The sequence below is a fragment of the Erythranthe guttata genome, chromosome 5, assembly GCF_056151865.1.
Source record: "Erythranthe guttata isolate IM_541 chromosome 5, IM_541, whole genome shotgun sequence".
NCBI classification, from domain to species: Eukaryota; Viridiplantae; Streptophyta; class Magnoliopsida; order Lamiales; family Phrymaceae; genus Erythranthe; species Erythranthe guttata.
In genome coordinates, this window is record NC_142537.1 from 1,829,833 (window position 1) to 1,855,809 (window position 25,977).

The following is a 25,977-nucleotide window of genomic DNA, read 5'->3' on the forward strand; positions in this document are numbered from 1 at the left end:
AGGATACACTTATCCGATCGTCATTGTTCTGGGCTAGTTGCTGTACCCTGGGTGGCATTGCGGGTGGAGCATTAGCTGGGATCACGGGGGGAGCGTTAGCTGGGATCGCGGGGGGAGCGGTTGCTGCCATCGTGGCGATGTATTGTGCCACCGCATCAGTGGCGGCGCGAGTAGAAACTTCTGTTATCATTCGTTGGAGTGCCTCCTCGGTTATTTGAACCGTTCGAGAAGCAGGTAGAGATGGAGCCTGTAGTGGAGGATCGGCGAGTGGTGGGTCCCGAGGGGGGATCACCTGAACCTCGCGTGGTGGATCCGGAGCAAGTGGAGGAGGTGGCAAGCCAGAGCCTCCCCGAACTGGGAGGTTGTTAGCTGTGTCATTCTCTCTCCGAGTGGACTCAGGAGGATCTTGCTGGCTACGTGATCTGGTCTGCATTCCCACAGACGGCGCCAAAATGATGACGTAAAAAATAACTCACCTAGTGTGTTGAAGCTGGGAGAGCAAAGTAGGTCACGTGCTCACGAGCTAGATAGTCCTGAGAACTTTAATTTACTCTAGGATCCTGCGAACAGAAAACACGTAATCTAAGCCGGGGGTTGATCCGGCGGAAACCCCTCCGACGCTCAAATCAGACGTGAAGATAGTTGGTAATTGTGGAGAGAATTCGAATAGAAGAATTGATGGAATAATAATAACGTACCTTTATTAAATGAATTTAAGTTGTATTTATACTTTATTGATTGGGCCGATATCAATTTATCGGACCCAACCTTCTTTGGGTGTGATTGGGCCTTCGTATAAATAGCTATTAATTTGGGCATGTGGCCCAGTAAATATGGGTCTATTGGGCTGGGCCAATAGGCATATTAGTGATAAATCCAACTCTTCCTTTACTCCAAATATGCCCTATTCACTATTAACTTCCCATTGAGGCATTTCCTACTAATACGCTGATGGATTTTTTTATTTTTTCTAATTATTTCTCTTATGTAATTTTAATTTCCATTTTTATTCATTTATTGAAAATATGAATAATAAATTATTTTTTATTAACTATTTGTTTTGTAATTTTTAGTTTTCTCGTAGTTGATATATATATATATAATTTTATTTTCAAAACTTTTTTTAAGCTTTTTTCCCCATAATCAAATACAAAATTACTACATCTACTATTTTTATTGAAGTCAACTATGTTTTTTTTTTTTTTCCATAATCAACTATGAAAAAACTATAAAACAACTAATTAAAAATAGTTGTTTTCAATAGTAAATTTACCAAAAATGAAACTACTACAAATCAACTTTAAAAAATTACAGTCAACACAAATTCTCGAAATCAACTATAAAATTGTCGAAAATCAACTAATAAATTATCCAAAACTACTACGTAATCGAAAACAACTATATTTTGATTAAATTAACTACTTAATCCAAAACAACTACGTAATCGAAAACAACTGTATTCAAGAAAATTACTATAAAATCGAGCGAATATAACCACAAAAACATCTTCTTCCACAATCCACGAATGGAGGGCGGCGATTTATGGCAGCAGATGAAGAATGATGCCACGTATGAAAACACCATATACCCGAATCCACGACGGATCAGACGATTATGACTGCGGATGAAAGACGAGGCCACATCGGACACCGATCGGGAACCCACCATGTCTAGTTACACCAATTCAAATATCCTCTCACGATTCCAAATTCAAAATCAACAACAGTAAGCTTCAAGAATAAAAAATAAAAATAAAAAAACTAAAATAATAAAAACCCTCTATCGCAACCACTTATTTTTTAATTCTTGTTGGAAGGATGGTAATTAAAAATTGATTTCCAAACCTATGACTTCTGCCATTATTTTCTCTCCATTCACTGAAATTGATAGGATCCGCCGTTGCTACAATAATCAGTAAAACCATAGTCGTCATCGATGTAAACCCCAGCGGAAAAGTTGTGATTTTCATCGCTCACGCAAAATTCGCGACAAAGGTTCAGAGGAGTGGGGCACTGAACGTGGATCTAACTCTTCCCCTTCGACGTAACATAGATGTACTTCCACTATGTGTCGTTCAACTCCGACGAGATACGAAGTCGGGACGGTTGGTTTTTGAGGAGCAAAAGAGTGGTAGAGGTTTAATGGCGAGCGGAAGGAAAGAGAAGGAGAATAGATTATTGGGCGGCTGATGGGGAGGACGACGTGTTCATAGAATATGTAGGGTTTAATGTGGATGAAAAATAGTAGGGTAATATAGGCACACCATTTAAACTTCGAATTTATGCTAAATTGAAATATGAAATTGGGGGGTTTTCACTAATATGCTAAATGAGATTATATCCATCATAATATACTCAAATGTATTGGGGGTTTTCACTAATTATCCCTTCTTTTTAATATAATAATTATAAGGGTTAATATGATGGAAGTCCCTCAAACCAAACCCAATTAGATATGGGACACAACCCTAATATTTTTTTCTAAACTAAATCCCTAATTTCGTGATATAATGGAAATACAGCCTTTTATTTTATTTTATCCCAAGTATGCCCTTCAATTTGACAGAAGGTGAATTAACAGTTACGTGGGTTTGGAAATTATCACATCCCGTATAATCAGCGATCTCGTATCAATCTTTAGCAATATATCTTATTTTTTTAAACTTTGATTCTCAAATATTCATCTGTATATTAGAAAATTTTGGAAGATTTCATCTGTCAAGAACAACTTCGTTCGCCATGAATCAATAACCAGGTTTTTGCATTTTTTTTTCTTAAGGTGAAACGAATTATTTTTTGTTCAATTTTTATTGTTCTGTATTGCTGTTAATATTTATATAAGATTTTGATGATATGCATATAAAGAATGGTAGAAATATTTTCCCGACTGTAAACTTATTTTATATGACAGTACTCAATTATTTATCAGTGATGTTTGTAGAAATCGTCGAAAAATGAACATGGACAATCTCGCTGTGGATTTTAGTTGTGCTTTTATACTATTGATTGTTATGTTATCACAGAGTACTGCATAGTCATTTAATATAATATTAGATTTATAGCATATCATAGTCATAATAGAATTATGTGATTGTGTTTTTAGGATGATGATTGTACATAAACATAGGATATGATTGTATGGTTATCTTAATGATATATTCGTGTAGAATGCAGTAAATTTCAGGCTTTGATGTTTCGTCTTATAAGCAAAGTCAGGCTTCTCAAGACCAGATGTTAACCTTCATTTAACTGTCATTAATCCTCCTGGCTACCAGCCTAAACGTTGTAGGATGAAAAACGAAGAGGAAACCTTCAAGGGGGGAGAGTGTGTCCATGATAGTGAAGTGTAGCCGGTGTAACCAACTTGAGAATCATAACTAGGAAACCATGTACAAGGACTATTTGTATTTTGTTAATGTTATGTTGCATAATTTTTTTCCCAGATCTGTATATGTATTTTCAGTTGTTTTTTTTTTTTTTTTTTTTTTTTTTTACAATTATTATGTTTCCCATTGATGCAGCAGATTTGTTTGACATGTTGTAATCGGATAAATTTACTTGCTATTGGATTACTTATGAGTTTATGTTTTTGGTGTATGCATTTTCTAATGGTTTTATGAGTTTGTATGTGTTTGGCTTTATTGTACGTAGTTCTCAAACTAGTTTGAGTTGTGCATATTTTATTGTTTCTTCTATGATTGTCTAGTAAACCATAGTAATAGTGGACAGTCATAGATAATGAATACTTTTCGTTATGTTATGCTGACAAATTTGGTCAAAATAATGAGAATTAACTTGAATTAATAATTTTTTTATCAAACATAGGAATAATTATAATTGATTAAAAAAATTGGAAAATTATGGAAAACAATTCGAGTAAAATTATCAGAACAGTCACTTCTTGTCCCACTCTTTAGACACAACATTGTTATCAAAATTACACTTGTTAGACACGACATTATTGTCACTTCTATGGTCAATATTTGAACCATTATCTTCTTCATTGTTCGAATCCAATACTCTGGTCACTTAGAAATAAATGCTCATTTTCTTTTTGCCGTTACATTTCTAGTCGTCGGTAATACGTGCTCATTTACTTTTGTTTTCAACAACTTTGCTAGGTCCGGTGCATTCAATTTCCTATAAAGGGGAATGCATTTGGTCTCATGGGGGTGAGCAGCGTGGTACGCTCGCATATCGAGTACTGCAAATAGAATAAGAAACAATTGTTAGTTACAGATTAAACATCAATTAGCAGTTTTCTGACATAAGTTGCAAGTGGATTGTTAAATAGAAAAGATAGTGATTGTCTATGTTATACAGTAATGGACTATGATTGTCTATAGTATACTATAGAACACTATGAAAATATAGTGATTGTCTATGGTATACAGTAATGGACTATGATTGTCTATCCTATACTATAGAACACTATGAAAAGATAGTGATTGTCTATGGTATACAGTAATGGACTATGATTGTCTATGAAAAGACTATGATTTACTACATTTTCTTAATGAATGTTTACCATGATTAAAGGTACACATCCGATATTTTTTGCAGGTTCTAAATCTCGGATAGATTTGTGCAAGAATTTAGTTATGCCACGAGGCCAATCATATTGTTTCATATTGTTTATGTCGTATGTCGTCCGAGTACTTGAACATCCACTATTTTATGAACTCCTTTGTAGAATCTGAGAAGAACATGTTGGTCACTAAATTGGGGACTACTGGAGAGTTGTATCCACATTGGTCTCGTTGTTTATGAGCGAGATTCAACACTTTGTTCTGTCATCATGTAACATAGATCATTGTACAATAAGCATAAATGTCTACATATGTATGTAAACCTTAATATTTGGGCAGTTCAACCATTTTTTCAGTAAGTTATGTACACAGCAAATATCTGTAGTTAACCAAAGTTATTTTCTTTGGAACATATATAAATCATACAAACATAGATGTTTAATAAAAAATGACTATAGTTCTCTATGTAATTTAAACTCTGCCGACATATTTTGTTTCTTTAAAAAACAGAATTCGTAAACACTTATAGTTACCCATAATATTTAACAATATAGAATCAAACCGGCAGCACAAAATTGTGTTTCTTACTAGCGTGTAATGTGTTTATATCAGGCTTCGATTTCGACCGCATCTCACCTACGAATTTCGAATTTCATTTTCTTATGGAATGCGTCTACTGTTAACTACATATATTACATACAATTGCAGATAGGAGAAAAAGAAGCATATAAAAGACCAAACAAAATGAGTAAAATTTCAATCCAACTTGCAATTTAGCAAAAACTCTACAATACTTCTCCTCATGTCTATGACATACATTATCTACACACACATAATATTCCTAAAAATGTCTGTTGTCTCTTTAATGAACAAGACGCCCATATGTACTCCAATTGTTAGACAGTAGAAACAACAATAAATGCACGGACAACAACATAATTTATAGAAATACATAGATACCCGACTAGTAAACCTGAACCAACCAACCAAATAACATCAATTGTTAACACTACAAAATTCATCTTAAACTTAATGCCTAACCTTTTCTATTACTGCAATGCTCTTTTTAATTTGGATGAATGCATCTACATGTTGTTTTGACACAATATCCAACCAATTTTTGTACACAGTTATGGTCATCCATATTGTCATTTAAATTTCTATCAAATTAGCAAATAAATGCGATTCTTACCAGAGTCTAATACTTTAATATATTGCCTTGCTTTCATCCGCATCTCCGCTGCGATTCTGGATTCGATAGAAACCCTAATTTAGCTTTAGTCAAATTAGAGCCGGTTAATCCAAAAAAAAAAAACTCACTTGTTCGGTTCGTCGGCGTAGTCGTCTGCAGTAGAACAGAGCGGTGATGGTAAAGATTTTTTCTCTTTTTTCGATTACGATTGATGGTGTCGCCTAGAAGTTTTCGTCGACGATGGGATTAGGCGAATGAAATCGGGAGAAAAAGGTAGGATAATTATTGAGGAAATTGGGTATTTTAGTGTGCAGGAGATAATTATCGTGGCGAGACTGATGGGATTTCATTTGTTTTTCCCAAATTAATTCATTAACGCCGTTAGTGGGGTGTAGGGGTAGTATGGATAGAAATTTATAAAAGGATTTAAAACAAATGTTTAATTGGGCTTGAGGGTAACATCTAATAACTTTTTTCACTAGGGATTCATATCTCAAGACCCCTTATTATAATTAAAGTGACCCCTAAATTAAATTATTACAGAGCAGGTAAAATTAGAAAATGAAAGATTATATTACTAGACAATATCAATTAAATTATATTCTTGATAGATGGAGCCATTGACTTATTGGGATGACCGTTCGCCGGAAATGTGGGCCCGCTCTAACTGCAAATCGAATATTCCGGCGGCCTTACAGAGGAACGGGCACTGCTCGGAGGGGATGGGCCCTCTGCAACGTGATCCCAAACTTCTCATACATGTTCAATTCCGCCGCCGTAACCCCACCTTCAATTTTCCAATCGAACGAATTCAAAAGAGACCCCACCACCACCGGCAACACCCTGGCGGCCAACGGCAATCCAGGGCAAATCCTCCTCCCGCTGCCGAACGGAACCAGCTCGAAATCCCTTCCCCGGAAGTCAACTTCCGATTCCAGGAACCTCTCCGGTTTGAATACCAACGGGTCCTCCCAGATTTCCGGGTCTCTCCCGATCGCCCAGGAGTTGACGAAAACCTGTGAGTTCTCCGGCACCGTGTATCCGCAAACGACGACGTCTCGCTCCGCCCGGCGAGGAATCAGGAACGGCGCCGGCGGGTGGATTCTGAGGGTTTCCTTCAGCATGCATCTCAGATAAGGCAGCCGCGGTATGTCCGCTTCGTCTACGATTTTTCCGGCGCCGATAACTTCCGCCAGCTCGGCTTTGGCCCTCTTCATCGTCTCTGGGTTTTTCAGCGCCTCCGCCATAGCCCACTCCACCGTGCTCGAAGTTGTTTCAGTTCCGGCGGCGAATAAGTCCTGCAACAGAAAATTATAAAACTCAATGCTCACCAACTGTTTGATGTATTTCCTGTTACTAGAATCAAGAACAAACGTTCGTTAATCGTTACCAAACACATGCGTTCGATGTGAATCCGATCAATCTCTTCCGGGTTTTTCTCGCCGGCGGCGAGAAGTACGTCAATCACATCGCCGGTGGGATCATATTCGCCGGATTTCATCTTTTCCAACCTCTCATCGATCAAATCACTGAAAAGATCGATTACCTTCCCAAAATGAACAGTCATACGCCGCCGTATCCCTTGCAGATCAAATTTCCGAAGAAGAGGGAAAAAATCAACCAGATTGGGTTTTCCGGCCTCCACCATCATATTCCATATCAGCTCCTTGAATTCCTTGCTGGAATCGGAGAAAGGATCGGTCAAATCTCTAGAGAAAATCGTGTTCGAAAGTATATTCAACGATGTCCTGAAGGCGGCGCCGCCCACATCCACGGCGGTGCCGGACTGACTGTTGGTCCTGCAGTATTCGATGAGCTCCTCCACCTTCTTATGCCGGAGTTGCCGGTTTCCTTCAAGGCTGTTGCCGGAGAAAATGTTGGAGTTTATGGTTTTTCTGAGGCTGCGCCACCTCGCCGCCACCGGAAGCCAGATGACGGAGTAGCTGGAGTGGTCGTGGGCCCGGATTGCGTCGGGAACAGTCCTGCCGGAAAATACGAGGTCGTGGTTTTGCATAACCTCCTTGGCCATGGCGGCGGAGGAAACCAGCACCGTGTGTACGAAGCCGAGGCGGAGGTGCATGATTGGGCCGTAAATCTTGGAGAGGCGAGTGAGTGATTTGTGGGGTTGGTCGCCGAGCAAGTGGAGGCTGCCGATGAGCGGCAGTGGGTTCGGTCCCGGAGGTAGGTTTTTGCCGCCGCCGCCTCCGGCGAATTTTTTCAGGCCATAGCTTACGGCCAGCGCAAACAGTAGGGCTAATGAAATGGTGACGAAATCCATGGCGAGAGAAAATGGTGTGTGGAGATGTGATGCAGAGTATATTTATTTTGTCTTTTGTTTAAAATAAATTGTATTTGGATATGCTATATGCGGTAATAATACTGCATGCTGGCGAGTTCATTATTAAATTCGAAAAAAATAAAAAATTGAATTTTTCCTGAATTATTAAAATATTATTAGGTGACTGGATCTTGTTTTGACGGGATTAATTTCGCGTTTGGCCCGAATTGGTCAAAAACGGGGACTATGTTAAGCCCGTAAATAGGCCCATTTAGCTTCGGCTAACTCTAAATCGGCCCAGTTTAAAGCCCAGCCATAATTTGTTAAAAGTAATTTATTTTGAAGTATTATTTTTTAAATTATAGATCAAACGGAATACACGTATTACATCCCATATCCACATGATTACATTGATTTTCTTTATATATATATATATATATATATATATATATATATATATATATATATATTATATATATATATATATATATATATATATATATATATATATATATATATATATATAAATATGTCAACTATCACTCATAATTAACAATAATGACTAATTAGACACAATAAATTATATTATTAATTATCAACAGTCTCAATCCAGCTACTATATTAATTATAGAGATTACGATAGTATTATTATTACACGAGATATCTTTATTTATTGTGGGAATATTTGTAAAGTGTCCATTGCTAAAAAAATTAAATTTATTTAAGAATAGTTTTTTCTTTCTTCATTTATTATAATTTATAACAAGTCCCTCAAGTTTTCAAAATTAGATCTCGCTTCTTAATTCAACTCTCCATTTCGAGAGGTGGCTGAAAACGAGAGTATGAGTGAGTGAGTTAGGAGATTGGTTCTCGAAGTGTGGTACTGGTGCGTTTCTTTACGGAATCTCTGATGTGAATATTGAATTGAAAGGCGGAGTCGTATTCCAACTCCTATATTCCTCCTTTTGTTTTCATTTCATTTCTATGTATATTCCTTAAGCTATGTAATAAGTAATACTATCGAGTTTATGCATTATTTCTATTATGCAATCTTTGAATGAACGCCCAACAATTCATAATATTTAATAATATTTTTTAAATAACAAACTCCTATATTAGAACTGTACCTCGATAAATGAATGACCATCGCTTAAATAATAATTTCTTTACTAAATAATTGGTTCGATAACTTAACATTTCGCTAAATTAAAGAATTTTGTTAGTTCCAACTATATTAATTTATAAAAGTTTAACAGTATTTTGAATTGATTTTTTTAGTTATTATATTAGGGCCAATTTTGAATCTTTCTTCAAATCCAAATTCATCAAATCCAAATGCCTTGTAATTCATATTTTATTATTTCTAAATTCCATTCATTATTAGGCTCCTCAATTTTTCTGCTTCTGCACACTGATCATTCCCCATAAACATTAGATTGTTCCATCTTATTCAATTTAATTTCACAGATCAACAAAAGTACTTTTTTCAATATATTTATATATATATATATATGGTGACCAGGCCCCCTGAAACTAGTATATATCTCTCCAAGAAAAAAAGACACACACACAGAGACACACATTAATCTGAGTGTGTGTGTGTATGGGTGAGTTGAGTAAATGTAATTGGCATATTGTTGTTGTGTAATGCAGAGTACTAGGTCTAGGGCAGTAAACAAACCTAGGTACTCTTAGGGCTGAATCTGATATACAATTAATAGTAAATTAGAAAAAAAAAAAGGCAAATTAAAGTCACACTCACTCAAAGCAAAGAAACCAAATGACAATAGCATGCACCTGCACACAAAGTTCCTCTTCCAGTACTCCCCCCTCACTAAAAGTCACGTGACCCCCCCTCTGTCCCTTTGCTGTTCTTTCAATTCTAGTGAGAGAGAGAGAGAGAGAGAGAGAGAGAGAGAGAGAGAGAGAGAGAGAGAGAGAGAGAGAGAGAGAGAGAGAGAGAGAGAGAGAGAGAGAGAGAGAGAGAGAGAGAGAGAGAGAGAGAGAGAGAAAATATTTACAACTTGTTCAATTCTAGAGAGAGAAAGCTAATAAGGCACAGTATACTTATTTAACAGTTCAAGTTCAATATATATTTCATGAGCTAGCTCCTAATAACCTCAAGTCATCATATATATATATATATATCCTTCTTCTTCTTCTCCATCTCAAACAATTAATTATTCACCCCATGTATGTATAGAGTAGACAACGTTACATATATTATTATATAAATATATATATATCTTTGATGATCCTAATTTAAATGTTTCGCTTCTTTAATTTTGATTTCTTCTTGTTACTTATTTTTTTTTTTTTTTTTTTTTTTTTTTTTTTTTATAATTTTGTTGTATTCAGGAGATCAGAGGGGAATCCATTAGACCTGAATAACTTACCGGAAGACTACACAAGATCAGATGGTTTACAGACTTCATGGGACAGTTCTTCATCTGCCGGTAAATTTAATTATTTATTAATTTTTCCTAGATTAATTAATTAGCAATTAAGGGGGGATTAAATATCCTGAGTGAGAAACCCTAGTTAGTAAAAAATGGAAGTGAGTCACATGAAGGAATATTCATAGACTATATAGCTAGACGATTCACTAGGGTTAGAATATTAGGTTTAAGATTAGTCTTTTCAAAGTTGCTTTAATTGGCATATATATATATATATATGTGTGTGTATATGGTTGCAGGCGGCGGCGGCGTTGGGTACAGCAAAAAGAAAAGCGGCGGCGGAAAGGAAGGGAGAGATGAGGCCGCAAAAGTGTACGAGTGCAGATTTTGTTCCCTCAAGTTCTGCAAATCTCAAGCCCTCGGCGGTCACATGAACCGCCACCGCCAAGGCAAATTTAACCTAACTTCTCTCTCTCCTTTTTTTTTTTTTTTTAAATTTCACAATTCTTTAATTAATCACACAAAAAAAAATGAAGTTACATGAAATTAATGGTTTCATTTGATTTATTTAGTTATTTAATTTATGTTTAATTTATGGGTATGTTGTCTCAGAGAGGGAGACAGAAACACTGAACAAGGCTCGTCAACTGGTCTTCACTAATGACCTAGCTCCTGCTCACTTAGGTTATGTTTCAAGGTATTTAATTTCATTTCTCATTTTTTATATTTTAAATAATTATATGGTGGGAATTAAAATAATAATTAGGGTAAATTCCACTTTACCCCCTCGTACTCTGCCCAATAACCACTTTACCCCCTCGTACTCTCAATTTCATCGATTTACCCCCTTGTACTTGTACAATTTTCCAATACAGCCCTCTTCGTCAATTTTTTTCGATTTTGACTCTGACTCCATTTGGTCAAGAGTCAAAATATTGACGTAAATATTGATTTTTTTCGATTTTGACTCTCGTGATTAGAAAATAGAAAGTTTCACACATTCATATATTTTTTTTCTTTGCACTGGGTGGAATCGATCAATTTTTGGGTCTTGATTTTTACTAAGTTAGGGGTTCAATTTGGGGATATCTTGGAAGGGGAAGTGGTGGGAGAAGAAGGAATGACAATATTGACGGAGGAGAAACGACGCGTTATAGTCAGTGGCAATTTTGTAATTTACAGAGTTGACCAAACGGCGTCATAGTCAAAATTGACAAAAGTTGAAGAAGAGGGCTGTATTGGGAAATTGTACAAGTACAAGGGGGTAAATCGATGAAATTGAGAGTACGAGGGGGTAAAGTGGTTCTTGGGTAGAGTACGAGGGGGGTAAAGTGGAATTTACCCTAATAATTAATGATGTTCATTTGAATTTATAATAGCAGTACTAGTGGGCAACAGTTTCCACATGGAGGGTATAATAGTCATCATCAGGCAAGCAACAGCAACAACAATATGGGTGATTCTTCATTGCCCTTCAGATCCATGCACCACCCTTCAAGAATGTTTTCCACTTCACCCCACATTCCACCACCGCCACACCAGGCGGCGCCGCCGCCGCCGTACATGCACTCTTCTCCATCGCATCAATACCTACCACCGGCCAACAACAACAACAACAACAGCTACTATGTCGGCCATGTACTACCCTATGGGGCTGCTGCTGCACAAAACGACACAACCTGCATTGGAGCACCGGTGGGCGGCGGCGGCGCCGGTGGTGGTTTCCGGAGGTAGAAATTAAAGGGGTGGCATTAATATTGTAATAACATTTTGGATCTGAGATTTAATTTGAGTAATCAATTTCTATATCTATCGCTATTTCTTTAATTTTGTTATCTTGGTGAGTGTGATTGGGAGAAAAGTGTTATGATTAATAATAATAATCATGGTACGAGTGGCCATTACAACTGAAAGAGAAAAAGAAGGATCGAGACAAACTGACAAAGGTTAGGTTTAGCAAGAGGATTTCAGACATTTTTTGGTTTTTCCACTAAAGGGATTGGAGGGTTTTTTGGTCTTGTCTATTCTTCCTGTACTACTCACTCATCATTATTCATTACTCTCTCTCTCTCTCTCTCTCTCTCTCTCTCTCTCTCTCTCTCTCTCTCTCTCTCTCTCTCTCTCTCTCTCTCTCTCTCTCTCTCTCTCTCTCTCTCTCTCTCTCTCTCTCTCTCTCTCTCTCTCTCTATCTCTCTGCTTGTGGGTGTAATAAGGAATATGTGTGGTTATTATAAATCGAGATATTACACAGACACTCAGACAAGGAGTTAGGTTTGGACAGGGAGTAGCAAAACCCTATTTTGCAGTTTTGTCTATGATGGTAATTAATGAATTAATCCTTTATATAGTTGTGTGTAATCCTTGTTTGTTCATGATCAAGTAATAATCCTAGTTCGAGTGTTTTTCTTGTTTTAATTTTTGGAAGATTAATTCAAGAGTTATACGTATATGCTTCGGAATTCGAAGATTAAGTGAAGAGTTATACATACATATTTAACTGCAAATTATATATCTTGAGCAGATCATCTCCTTCTAGGACCTATATTCGAACCGATCGATTTAATCAACGTGAACCATCGATTTTTTCAAATTTTTGTTTTGTAAATTTGATTAAAACTACCATTATTGCTGATTTTAACAAACACGAATTACACTCGGCAATCAGTTTATTTTAATTAGGTTATATATTTCAATTAATTAGCTAGGTTAATTAATTGCATATTCATATATTCGAATCGGCAGGAACGGAGAGGCAGCTTGGCGCAGTACTGCACACATATAGGATTATTCATATTTACAAATTATACGAACTAAATTGAATGTTATTATAAATCCTATTTTTCGCTCTTACAATCTGAAATTGTTAAAAGAAAAAAACAGATTTTCCTTTTTTCTACCGTAGGAGTTAGGTTTTTGAAAAGCTTTGCTTAGGAAATTAATATATGAGAATTAAAATAAAAGCTTTCTTAACATAATTTGTTTAAATATATTAAATTTTGACTTAATATATGCATTGAGTAACAAGTTTTAAGGTTGTCACAATTGGGGTATCACTAATGCTATTTTTTCCTTGTAGTGTATTTTTTAGTTCAATATAATATCGAACAACCAATGAATAATAATCATAGTCAACAATCTGCAAATCACGGGCCAATTAAAAACTAGATATATATTCAAGAATGCCTAATATTAATATATTCATGACCGGTTCTGACTATAGGAGAGAGAGGCGGTCGTTTCGGCCCCCGATTTTAGAAAAAAATTAGGAGCCTCCAAATAATATTTTTATCGTTTATATGTACTAGTCATGGCATTAAATGATATTTAAAATATTTAAATAGTTCAAAATTTTGAATAACCATAACTTTACTACCTTACATAGTTTAAGTATTTGTTGTATTCTTTTACACTTATTCTTGCATTTGATGTGATAAAATGACCTAGATCAATTATGATTAATTAGATATTGAATTACTCTATCTATTCAAGATTTTAAAAAAAATTCCAGCTATCTTCAAAAAGTCTTGGCAAGTTTGAAAAAACTATGTTTTATTTTACTATATATATTTAAACAAACGGTACATATATTTACAAGTTCAATAATATTTCCATGACAATTTTCAAAAAGATTTGAGGTTCTGCTAGAACCTCGTATACTTTTGATATACTTTGATTTCGTGAATATTTTAGTCATATTTTATGCAAAATTCTCAACTACTAGTTAAAAAATTAGCTTTCAATGTGCTCGTTAGAATGAATTAAATAGGTGCCCATTTTTAAAAATTCATAAAACTCGACTAAGGCCCTAATTTTTGAGAACCGACCATGATGAGTATATATTTCTTGGGACAAATAAATTAAATGATGAGGTTATCACCATGCGCGATTCAATGATTTTTCTCGTGTTAAAGTGGAACCTGCACACGAGTTTCAGAGATATTGAAATCAAATCGAATCTAAAAGAAATTCAGAATTCAACGCTGCAACATTAATTAATCGGTCAATTATCAATCAATTGTACATCTAATTTGAATTTATAATGGATTATTATTCAGGTTTAAAGTTATGAATTTCGGCCAAAAGCTGCAGATGAAATTGAGGTATTACAAAAAATAAAAAATAAAATGCACTCTAATTGGCAGGTCAACTCAGTCTGTTTGCAGCAAGCAGACAGATGAACATCGATTAAAGCCTAGTTACCCCTACTCTAATCCTAACCCTCCATTCATAATTACATTATACTACTATATAGCCTGTCTTGTTTATTACATATCATCTGAATAAATGTATTTATATATATATATCTCGAATTTTGTCCATACATTATTCAGTGCCCTAATCATAATATTATGGACCAACATTATTTTGCATTAGATTTTACATACATACATACATATATATATATATATATATACATATATATATATATATATATATATATATATATATATATATATATTATTTTACACGTGTATAATTTGTCCGGATGATTAATTACAATATACTCTCTCTGTTCCACAATAACTGTTTCTTTTTAAAAATATTTTTGTTCCATATTATCTGTCACTTTAGATTTCTAATACTGCATTAAATGCATTTTTCCTATTTTAACCTTATTAATGAAACTCTATTCATTAATTTTCTCTTATAAACTATGCTGCACGGACACGGATACGTGGACACGGCGATACGTGGATACGGACACGGTGATACGGCATTTCCAAAAAACTAGGATACGGACACGCGGGGGATACGCGTAAATATAAAAAATATAGGGGTATTTATAAATAATATATAGGGGGGCATTTATAAATTGTAAACAATATGTATAAGTCGTCATCGCATAAGAGAACCGCTTGCCCTTGTTGCTCATGCTCTTGGTCGCAGTCGCATGCTAGACTTTTGGAGTTTTGGGTGAACTCCCAAAGAAAACAGAGGAAATGTGAATTACTGAGAAAAGAAAATGTGCATTTTTTTTATTATGGTTCTCTCTTAAACGTAAGAGAAGTGTCCAACTTTTTTAAAATTGTGGACACTGCCCGACACGGGTGTCCTACTTTTAGCGAAATTACGACACGGCCCGACACGGGTGTCCAAGAAGTGTCCGAGTGTGTCCGAGTGTTTAGGTATCGGATACGGGGACTCTTCACCTTTTAGAAGTGTCCGTGCAGCATAGCTTATAAATCATTAAATATTAAAGGTTGTTTTAGTCATTTTTATATAATTTTTCTAAAATCAAGATATATTTATTGAGTTTTTTAAGTTATGTGAAAAGTGAAAAGTGATTATTTAGGAACGGAGGGAGTAATTTTCGGTAAAAAAAACATTGTGTTAGTTAATGTAAGTTGTAACACTATAAACCAGAAACCCCTTCTTGTTTTACTCTCTCTCTCTCTCTCTCTAAATCTGAAGAGAGATTATTCGTGAAAGGAACAAGACTTGTAGTGGTGGGTTTTAAGAGGATATATTTAGAGGAGTGGGGGGTCTTTTTCAGCATGATTTTAAAGTCTACACTTAACTAGCTAGCCACACCTTCTACTGTGTGAAATCCAATAGCTACATATCTATCTATATATATATTATATATAAAATGTATATATATATATATATATATATATATATATATATATATATATATATATGGCTGGCAAAAACACGACAACCGGCCTACAGAGGTAAGTAGAGTGAGTTAATTAGTCTTGGTCGCATGGTATAATTTATATGTAAGATCAAAGATGCCATCGCAATTTATTAATTTAGACACGTTTAAAGCTGCGCTACGTACATCCACACCTTATATTTGAATATCATTAATTACTTTTTCTTATAATTTATTTTTTATGAACCTAAAAAAGTATGCCTACATTTTCTTATTTTGGATGCCTCTATTCTTTAGTTTTATGTACCTTCTGCGTCCACATTTAACAACAATGGAGACTACTCTCTCATCACGATGATTTTTTTTTATTTTTTTATTATTATTTTTATTAATTATTATTAAATTTTTTTTGCCTAATTGTCAAAATTGAAAATCCATACTCTTGCTTATGTCGTTGAAAAGATGGGCGCTTTTAGTTGCATTGAAAGCCATAGAGTATTTCTTATTATTACTATATCACACACACAAACACACTATATATATATATATATATATATATATATATATATATATATCAGCGAAACTCCACATATAATGTATTTTTGTAGGATAGTTATAAAAAAAATAGTAATTAATTAAATTAAATGAACATGGATTTTTTTTGAATTTATAATAATTAGAAATAAAATGAAAGTCGTTATTAATTAATGAAGGAAGCAATATATATATATATATATATATATATATATATATATATATATATATTAATAAATAGTTGGTGATGATGAGTTGAAGATGAGATTTCTGTTTTGTAATGTTGTCTTGTTGTTGTCTCAAAGACAATAATGCTGCTCCATTAACTTCAACACTACTCATGTCTGAGGATCTGTCTTTTCAGCCACTTCAACAGTTGTCATTATTATTATTATTATTATTATTATTATTATTATTATTATTATTATTATTATTATTATTATTATTATTATTATTATTATTTATTTTATTTTTTTCTGGGAAAGCGGTTTCCCTCATTTTATTTTATTTGTAAATACTATTTACACAATTTATTACATGGTGTACAATAAATTGTCGGTGGGCCTAGTTTTATATTCTAAGTCCGGACAAAAAATCATGTGTGTTGGGCCTGAACCGGGAGATAACTGGATTCATCTTTTCTTTTTCTTTTGTTATTTTTTTAATGTAAAAAAATATAAAATTCGAAATTTAAACAAAGCAAAGATATATGTATTGAAGTGGAAATAATTAAGCTCAAAATTTATTATCCACAAGTATATAACTTGTGGGTAGGCCTTTACGGGCGAAACTTTATTGAAACAATATTCGAAGAATACACAAAAAGAAGTAAAGATCTTCCCTTTTTTATTTCTTCGTACAAGAATTCTAAATATCAATCTTGAAAAAAAAATATAATAATAATAATTATTTGACAGAAGTCTTAGAATCAAGCCATGAAATAATGTCAGCAAGAACATCAAAAATTATTTCATCAGGTTCCCCTTCTAAAATACAGTGAAAACCTCCTTCGTAAATCTTCAATTTTTTGTCCTCGCTCGAACAATTCTCGTATAGAAATCGACTCACCTGTGGATCGGTCACTCTATCCGAACCTCCGTGCAGAATCAGCATTGGAGAAGCCACCTGTTAAATAAAAAATTCTTGAAAATGGCAAAAACGTAAATAAATAAAATGGTTTTCGTCACTTCATATATATAATAATTCTGCTAGACCTTGTCGACTTGTGACTCGATATACTTTGTTGCATTCAAGAGCTCCACTGCAGTTCTTAGTCGGGTTTGATCCGAGTAACTTATAACATTATACGGAGCCTACAAAAGATGATCAAGTTCATTAATTTCGACGTAATTAAACATCTAATCTTTTTATTATTTTTTTGATTAAAAAAAAAAATAGGACAAACCATTTGTTTTTTGTTAAACTCTCTGAATGCCAGGTCAGCTAAATCTTTCTGCGGAACGAGCTTTGCTTGCGGAACGAGCTTAGATAGAAAGATGAGTATTTTCTGGAGCGGAACAGGCGGCGTCATTTCCTCTGCTATCTAAATTAATTAAAATAAATTAAATCAATCTTCACATAGAAGTAAATTATTTTCACATGATCAATAAATTAAATGTGACATACTTTACACATTGGAGCAACAAGCACTATACCATCCCATTCGTTGGGCGATTTTAAAAGTGCTTTGATAGCAATAGCTCCACCCATCGACTGTCCAAATATGAAACGAGGCAACCCTCGAATCTCTGGCCTTCCTGTATATTTATAAAGATAAATAAATAAATAAAAAATGAAGCAAAAAATTGTTATAAATCTCGAGAAAATGTGATGTGATAAACGTCGTTTCAGTTATAATAATACCGTTTCGACTTCAAACGTGATTTTGGCCATTTTCGAAATCAAATATCTACGAAAGCAAATTCGTAGATATTTGAGTTAGCTTTCGAAATCAAACTTGAATCAGCAAGATTGTATGTCGGATGAGAAAGATATGCATGAATAAATGTAACTCATTCATGCATAACTCTGTCACCCGATATCCAATCTACTCAATTCAAGTTGGATTGAAAAACTAACTCAAAAGACTACAATTCCCGTATTTTGAATTTTTCCAAAATCAGATTAGAAGATGGTCAAAATCACGTTCGAAGTCAAAACAGTATTAGTAAAAATCGAAACGACATTTAACGTTTGAGCGAGAAAATTGTAGTACCTTTCATTATAGTGAATTGCTCGATGACATTATCAACAATGCCTTCGAAAGAGGGAACATAGCCATGGAGACCTTCGGAAAGACCAAAGCCTGGATGGTCAACTGCGTAAACACCATAACCCGATGCAGCAATGTGCTTCGCAATGCCTGATTTAATTAAGACAATAATTTTAATTTAATTATGGAAAAAATGTTTATAATGTCTTGAGATATTTAATTTAAATTGAGGAATAAGAACAACCTTCGAAGAAGAAGGTGCAGGTGTCGCCGTATCCATGGCAAAAAAATAACGAGCCTTTGATTCGTACACCGGGTTTCGGTAACCAGCTCTTGCAGAAAATTTCTTGTCCGTTCGAATTTATTTCGTACCACTACACCGGGGGGAAATTTTGGTTTTCTTGATAAATAATTTCGTATTTTTAGATGAGAAAAAGTGCATTATGATGTCATATTAAATGTGTATTGGATTTTATTTCACTAATGAAAGAGTTGTAAATGTCGAAAAATGAATCGAAAGTCGAAAACGAACTAGGTAAAGGTGCCATGATTCATCACAATTAAATAGCAAAAAATATGTTAAAGATGTTAGACAAAGCTAAAATAGCAATAGATTTCAAATAATACAAATCAATGAATAAATAAATTAATTAATTAATTCATAAATAAATATTTGCATCTCTGCATAACTCACCTCCTCTGTTCTGATCCCAGCTGGAGCCATCTACTCGCCACAAGAAAATTAAAATGTGAAAAATAAAATAATATATAAATATATATATACAGAGAGAGGGAGAGAGAGAGAGAGAGAGAGAGAGAGAGAGAGAGAGAGAGAGAGAGAGAGAGAGAGAGAAAGAACCCCTGTTATTGAAAATCAAGAAAAAAAAAAAACCTTAAATAAAATATGATCGAGCTGCTGTTGGAGATCAGAGAAAGCTAATCGGACCCTTCGGCGAGCAGGGGCGTGGTCCAAATTCTGGGCGGCGATGGAGTTCAGCTCATCACTCAGGCCGTCGATCTTGGGCTTTTTCTGAGCCATGGCGACAACTGTTCGCCTTGATAATGGCGGTTTACGACTCAGCTGTGGCCGGAGGGAAAATGGTATGTGAAGATCGCGGATGAAAAGGGTATATTCCGGCGAAGGAAGTGGCCGGAAAGTTGAGGCGAGAGCAAGGTCCATATGGGTGGTGATGGTTGAGAAAGTGGGAGTGGAATGACAGTGACTTTGTTTTCGCCCAATTAATATAAAGTGATGTAAACATTCAATTGCATTTCTAAAACGTGACGTAAATTGATCGTATTGCAATGGGGGAAAATAAAATAAAATAAATAAATAAATAAAATCAGCCAATTGTATTATTGTTTTTTTTACACTTTAAATGGTTAAATACATTTTACACCCCAAAAGTATACTCTCATGCAACATTTACCCCTTCAATTATTATTTGTAACATTTGCCCCTCAAGCACTATTTAATTTGCTTTTCAAAATTATATTACTAAAAGATATTTCTTGAAAAGAAATGCAACATTTTAAAATTTAAAAATGTTGTCTTGTGTTGGTGACATATTTAATGACATAATATCTATTTTTTGTTGGACCAACTAAACTTTAAAAATAACTAAAACTTAAGTTATTGAAAAAAAAAAACTAATATAGTAATAAATCAATGAACAATACATTTATTTATATACACTTATTGAATAATTGCCACTAAGAAAGATATGTTGAATTTCGTACATGTTATATTAAGTTTTAAGAAATCAGTACATAATTAATAGTAATCTTAAGTATTTTAATTTATTTTAGCTCGTTAATTCTTAAAAATATCTTCTCATTAATAATTATATTATGTTTTAAAATTTAAGACACAAATTGATATTTGAAAGGGAAAGTTTCACAAATGATACTTTAAAGGATAAAGTATTGTATATACTATACAGGGTGGAAAGTGTATTTATCCCTGCTTTAAATTTGCTCCATCCAAGAAGAGTCTTGAATCTAATATAATTAATAATGTTCTACCGACAAATTAGCATATAATAATCTTTTTTAAATCCGACAGGTCTTTGTTGGTGTTCTAAAATTCAATGTGTTAGAAAATTAATTAACTCGTGGGGAATAATGGAAGTGTGAAAGTGGGATGATCCAATTTTAGGCTTGCCCAACTCTTTGATTACAATTGGGTATTAATTAATGATTTCTTTTTGTTCCATTTTCCCCCCTTTTTTCCATTTATGTGTAATACATTTTTTTTTTATAGGTGGGTATTTATAACTGCTCTTCGGATTCTGTTATGTACGCGTGATTGCGAGAGAGGAAAAATGTGTTTCGGTTTACATTGAATTAAGGCGCGGGTTTTAAGTAGAATGACATCGTCTTGAGTTAGTTGGGACGACGTCGTTTCGCCAACTACATTAGGGTTAGTTGAGATTAGTTACATTTGTTTGTAGGAGTTAGTCATTAACTCGATCTGTAATGCGATATGTATAGTTGATGGAATGAAGAAAGACATACATTTTTTTCCCATTTGATTTTATCCGTTCTAGATTCATCATTCTTGTCTGTGCATTTTCTTCTCACTCTTATACGAGCACTTCCCACTTGCATCCTACCCTTCGTTTTCATCGATCGATTACGTTGGAACGTCACCGACATGTTTCTATCATCGGAGCGGTGAAGAGTAGGTCATGGCGTAACAAATTCACATTTGTAATTTATTGATTTTGTATATCTGACCACACAATTTTAAAAAAGTAAAAAATCTTACGTATGTTTATAATTTTTTTAGTTTAGTAATTGACCTCGCATTTAATTATTTTTTTCTATACTTTTATAAAAAACATATTTCTATATGAATGTATTTATTTCGGTGTATTTTTTTTTTTTTAAATTAGTGTTGAAAATTAAATATTCTGAGTTGGTTAAAACTTAAAAAGACATAAGAAAGACGATGTTGGGCCTGAGCTTACAAAAAGTATACACAATCTTTTTACTTGCTACGGCCCAATATATTGTTTTCAGGCCCACTAAATAAGAAATTTGTATTCGTCATATAACAAAGATTGCCGTATTGAATTTTTTGGGCTTGTTTGATTAATATTGATTCGATAGTCCAAATATAATTTATTTTAATATTCTTTAAATTAATTTTATTTAAATAATTGAACTTTATTAGCGTTAGTTAGTGAACAATTATTTTCAACTTAGTGATTGAGTATTCTAGCACATGTTTAATTATAGATTGTCATCGATTCTAGAGTTACGTTAGATATAACTTGTCGTCGATTCTAAAAAATCGACTTTTGATTTTCTTCATAAAAGACAAGATCTTTACTTATGTTTGTGTATTCTTCAAATATTGTTTAATAAATCTGTCGCTTGTAAAAAGCACATCGACATATTATATACTTGTGAATATTGATTTAAATTTTGTATATAATCTAATTTTCATTGTGAAACATTTCTTTACACAAATATTTAACAAATCATTAGTATAAATCTCTAATTTTATATTTTTTTATGTTAATTTACATGAATTAGGTGACATTGAATTCGTTCAAGTTATATTGATTCATCGTCTTCATTGATGTAAACATTATCAATAAATTAAATTAATATAAACTGACTAAACTGAAAATTAATCACATCAACTAATAAGGACATTCAGACATGATCTCATCTGAAAGAAAACATAAGGTTGACTTCAATTATATTTATATTAACTAATCCACATCATAATATATTAATTCTTTGTGATTAACTTCAATTTTTTTGTACGTGCTATGTTCACTTATTTATTTATTTAATTTTATCTAATACATAGTAATATATAATTAAGATTGCCTTATCATGGATAATTAAGGTTGCTGTTCAAGATAATTACATTGTCATATTCAGTTTTGTATTAAGCTACAATCTTAAATTGCATTTAAGTCAACTGTTCTTCTTTTTTACATTAAAAAAAAACATTTGACAGTGACAATTGTAGGACATATATATTTGGCTGGCAATAAAGAATGGTTCTTGATGAAACTAATATTGTATTTTCAGACTTCCTTTTAAAAAACAATCATAGGAAACTCTAGATTGTTCTAAAAAGATTAAAATTTCAAATTTCCAATGACATATAAAACAATTAATTGTAATTATTATATCCCAAGAAAAGCTATGAGTAATGATAGAGAGTCAAAATCTAATTATTTCATGGTGTTTTTTCAAATAATGATAGATAAGTAACTAACAAAATCCTAAATCTTGAAAATTTGCCCTACATAAGATCTCGAAGGAGCCCACAATCTAATGATTTTTTTTTTATTTTTTTTTTCCGTAAGTGATGACTGGCCTAGTGGTTGGAGCAAGTGAACTTGTGTTAATCAGTTCAAGTTCGAATCGTCTTGACTACAGTCGCCAAGTCGAGCTTGTCACACATGGTTAATCTAGTTTTGTTTACGTCTTTCGTATAGTTTACAAGCTATTATACGAGAGCATAAATTTTGCCCAGAAAAATCTATATTATTTCACAATAAGTCCTTAGTGGAGGTTTTCGTTCTATCTTATGATTTGAAATTCATGTCACATGATTGTAATTTCTTTTTGGAGGGAGAAGCTAGTCACGAATAATTTCTTTATAATTAGATGATTATATTACAGTATTGGGCAAATTACAGTCATTCCTGAGTTATGGTTAAATTATGAAAACACCCCTCATGTTTGGGTAATTACAGTCACCCCCTTTAACTATGTATTACCTTTCACACACAAAAAAACCCCTCAAAACGTAAATTTAAGGATGTTAAATCGGTAAAATCAAAACGATATTTCGGTACGCCAACATTTCATATTGTTTACCGAACTGAATATACGATTTGGTTCGGTAAGTAACCGAATTACCTAAATTTTACGAAAAAATATTTAAAAGGAGGGGGTGGCTGTAATTACCCAAATAAAAGAGTTTTTTTTTCGTTATTTGGTCATACCGCAGGGGTGGCCGTAATTTGCCCTACAATATTTTACTACTTTATTTCATGTTTATTAATCAATTATAATATTAAATATTATATGATCACAATTTTTATATAAATTTATTAAATAAAAAGAATAAAGCAGCAGTCAACATTCTTAGGTGAAGATCTTGATCCTTAAGAACAAACTAAGAGAAGTTGCACGTGAAATTGAATACGAAAATTTGTCAAAAAAAGGTTGCTGAAAAGTTTTGGAATAATTAACTTTTAATTGTCAACTTTAATCATTGCAATTTATGTATTCTGAAGTCATCAAACCAAAAAGAAATCGAACTTCATTTATTTATTTATTTTTCTTCAACTTTTTAATCTACCTATTTTCCTAATATTTGGCGCCACAATTCAAATTTGCTCATAATACATATGGTTCAGTTTCACATCTTATAACCAACTTCTGAAAGAGTTCAGTTAGTAATGCCATGTGTAGTAGTTGCCTTGTTTATTAAAAAATGAATCATAAGAGAAAAAAAAAAAGACAATTCTATTTTATATACATATATATCATTATGTTTGTTAAAATTAAAATAATATTCAAAAAAAATTCAAATTTATTTGTATATATATATATATATATATATATATATATATATATATATATATATATATATATATATATATATATATATATATATATATATATTTTTGAACCTTTATTTGTGAAAATTAAATATTATTCAGCTTCTTTTTATTATACTAAATATTATTAAAAAAAATTACTTATAAATAATAGTTTAAATTTTGAATTATTTTTCAGCCCCAAAACAATTTGAAATTTTAATTTTTGCCCTAAAATAGCGTTTTCCGTAGATGTGAATGGAAATGTGAGATTGAGGGGACCAAATGTGTTTAAAATTGAACCTTAGAGGTGAAATTTGTTCAGTTTTGAACAATGGGGACAAAAAGTGAAATCGAGCAAAACACGAGGGACGAAAAGTGTAAAGCAAAGTATTTTTTGGTCCCATTATATAATAATAAGAAGAAGAAAAATAATACATAAATCTTAGAGAAATGTGAGAAAACATCACATATTCCAATTTTTTCAAGCCAATCGGGTGTGGGTCAAGAACCCCACTCCCACCTAGCCAACACCCACGCGGGTCGGGGCATGAGTGCAACACTTGGAACCTTTTTTGGGTCTAAACATAATTAATTAAATATAAATGTCACAGGGCAAAAACATCTATATAAATAAATGTATAAACAAAATTATAATTAGTGAAGATTCACATTATTGAAGAATTAAATAAGGGCCACCTAACTTCATATGACCAACAATTCTTGGTATCAGCATTTTCCTCGTCAAGTGATGATCACGAGTCATGAAATAATAAACCTTTCCTATATATATTGATGTTTTATAGTCATAAATCGGGAAAATACAGTTTGAATCCCTTAAGTTTGTGATTATTCCAAATGTGGTCATCTAAGTTCATAAAAATATACATTTGGTCCTCTAAGATTACAAAAATATCCATTTTCTGTTAAAACTAATGGAATCAAGCATGTGCTCTGAACAAAAGTGACCAAAAGTGTCATATTATTGAAACATGAGGGACCAAATATGTTTTTTTGTAACTAGAAAGACCAAATGTCAAATAAATGCAAACTTAAGGAGTGAAAACTGTAATTTTACCGTCATAACAAATTACTCCATCTGTTCCATAATATCTGTCTCTTTTGAGAATTTTTTTTGTTCCATATTATCTGTCATTTTGCAATTCCAATGCTGCATTAGCCATTAATTGCTTATTATTCAATTTTACCCTTATTAACTCTATAGCACTCTTCCTGCATTAATTAATAAACAAGGGTATTTTGGTCCATTAATATCTATTTTTCTAAAATCAAGACATATTTATTAAGATTCTTAAGATTTGTGCCAACCGGCTTTTGAGATCCTACACCGGGTAGATCTTTATCATTCATATACACTCAAACACACACACACCCACATTGGTATGTGTAGATCAACGGTAAAAAATCACCATGTGTAACTTTCACTGGGTGTAGGATAGATAAAACCGTGTCAAGGTGAAAAACGACACCTATTTAGAAACGGAGGGAGTATATTGCAAGGATTACTATTGCTATTAATGTTGAATCTATTGAAACTGGTACGAAACAGATTTCTATTTTTAATTTTATAGTTTTGTAAATATTATATCTAAAATACACACCTTTCTAAGTACTATATTTATATATCTATGAAAC

At 33.2% G+C, this 25,977-nt stretch overlaps 3 protein-coding genes and 1 long non-coding RNA gene across 4 annotated transcripts; 1 reads left to right on the forward strand and 3 right to left on the reverse strand.

The window, feature by feature from the left end:
* Window positions 1–3,857: 3,857 nt before the first annotated feature.
* Window positions 3,858–6,097, reverse strand: LOC148770398 (uncharacterized). The gene is made up of 3 exons (XR_016031344.1): window positions 5,849–6,097; window positions 5,721–5,776; window positions 3,858–4,203 (listed from the first exon to the last, which is right to left on the reverse strand). It is a non-coding gene; the product is annotated as an uncharacterized LOC148770398 (long non-coding RNA).
* Window positions 6,098–6,273: 176 nt separating this feature from the next.
* On the reverse strand, window positions 6,274–8,092 carry LOC105966097 (geraniol 8-hydroxylase). Its single transcript, XM_012990644.2, has 2 exons — window positions 7,111–8,092; window positions 6,274–7,018 (listed from the first exon to the last, which is right to left on the reverse strand). The coding sequence occupies exons 1-2, from the start codon at window positions 7,996–7,998 to the stop codon at window positions 6,413–6,415; spliced, it is 1,494 nt and encodes a 497-aa protein (XP_012846098.2). The 5' UTR covers window positions 7,999–8,092; the 3' UTR covers window positions 6,274–6,412.
* Window positions 8,093–10,142: 2,050 nt separating this feature from the next.
* On the forward strand, window positions 10,143–12,594 carry LOC105965946 (uncharacterized). Its single transcript, XM_088818230.1, has 5 exons — window positions 10,143–10,191; window positions 10,357–10,454; window positions 10,697–10,846; window positions 11,010–11,094; window positions 11,780–12,594. Coding segments are annotated over exons 1-5 (687 nt in total). The 5' UTR covers window positions 10,143–10,189; the 3' UTR covers window positions 12,132–12,594.
* A 4,700-nt stretch (window positions 12,595–17,294) lies between these two features.
* Window positions 17,295–19,994, reverse strand: LOC105966145 (alpha/beta-Hydrolases superfamily protein). The gene is made up of 8 exons (XM_012990703.2): window positions 19,635–19,994; window positions 19,437–19,466; window positions 18,987–19,116; window positions 18,746–18,892; window positions 18,157–18,287; window positions 17,936–18,073; window positions 17,745–17,843; window positions 17,295–17,655 (listed from the first exon to the last, which is right to left on the reverse strand). Exons 1-8 carry the CDS (start codon window positions 19,920–19,922, stop codon window positions 17,437–17,439), a joined length of 1,182 nt encoding a protein of 393 aa, XP_012846157.2. The 5' UTR covers window positions 19,923–19,994; the 3' UTR covers window positions 17,295–17,436.
* Window positions 19,995–25,977: the final 5,983 nt, after the last annotated feature.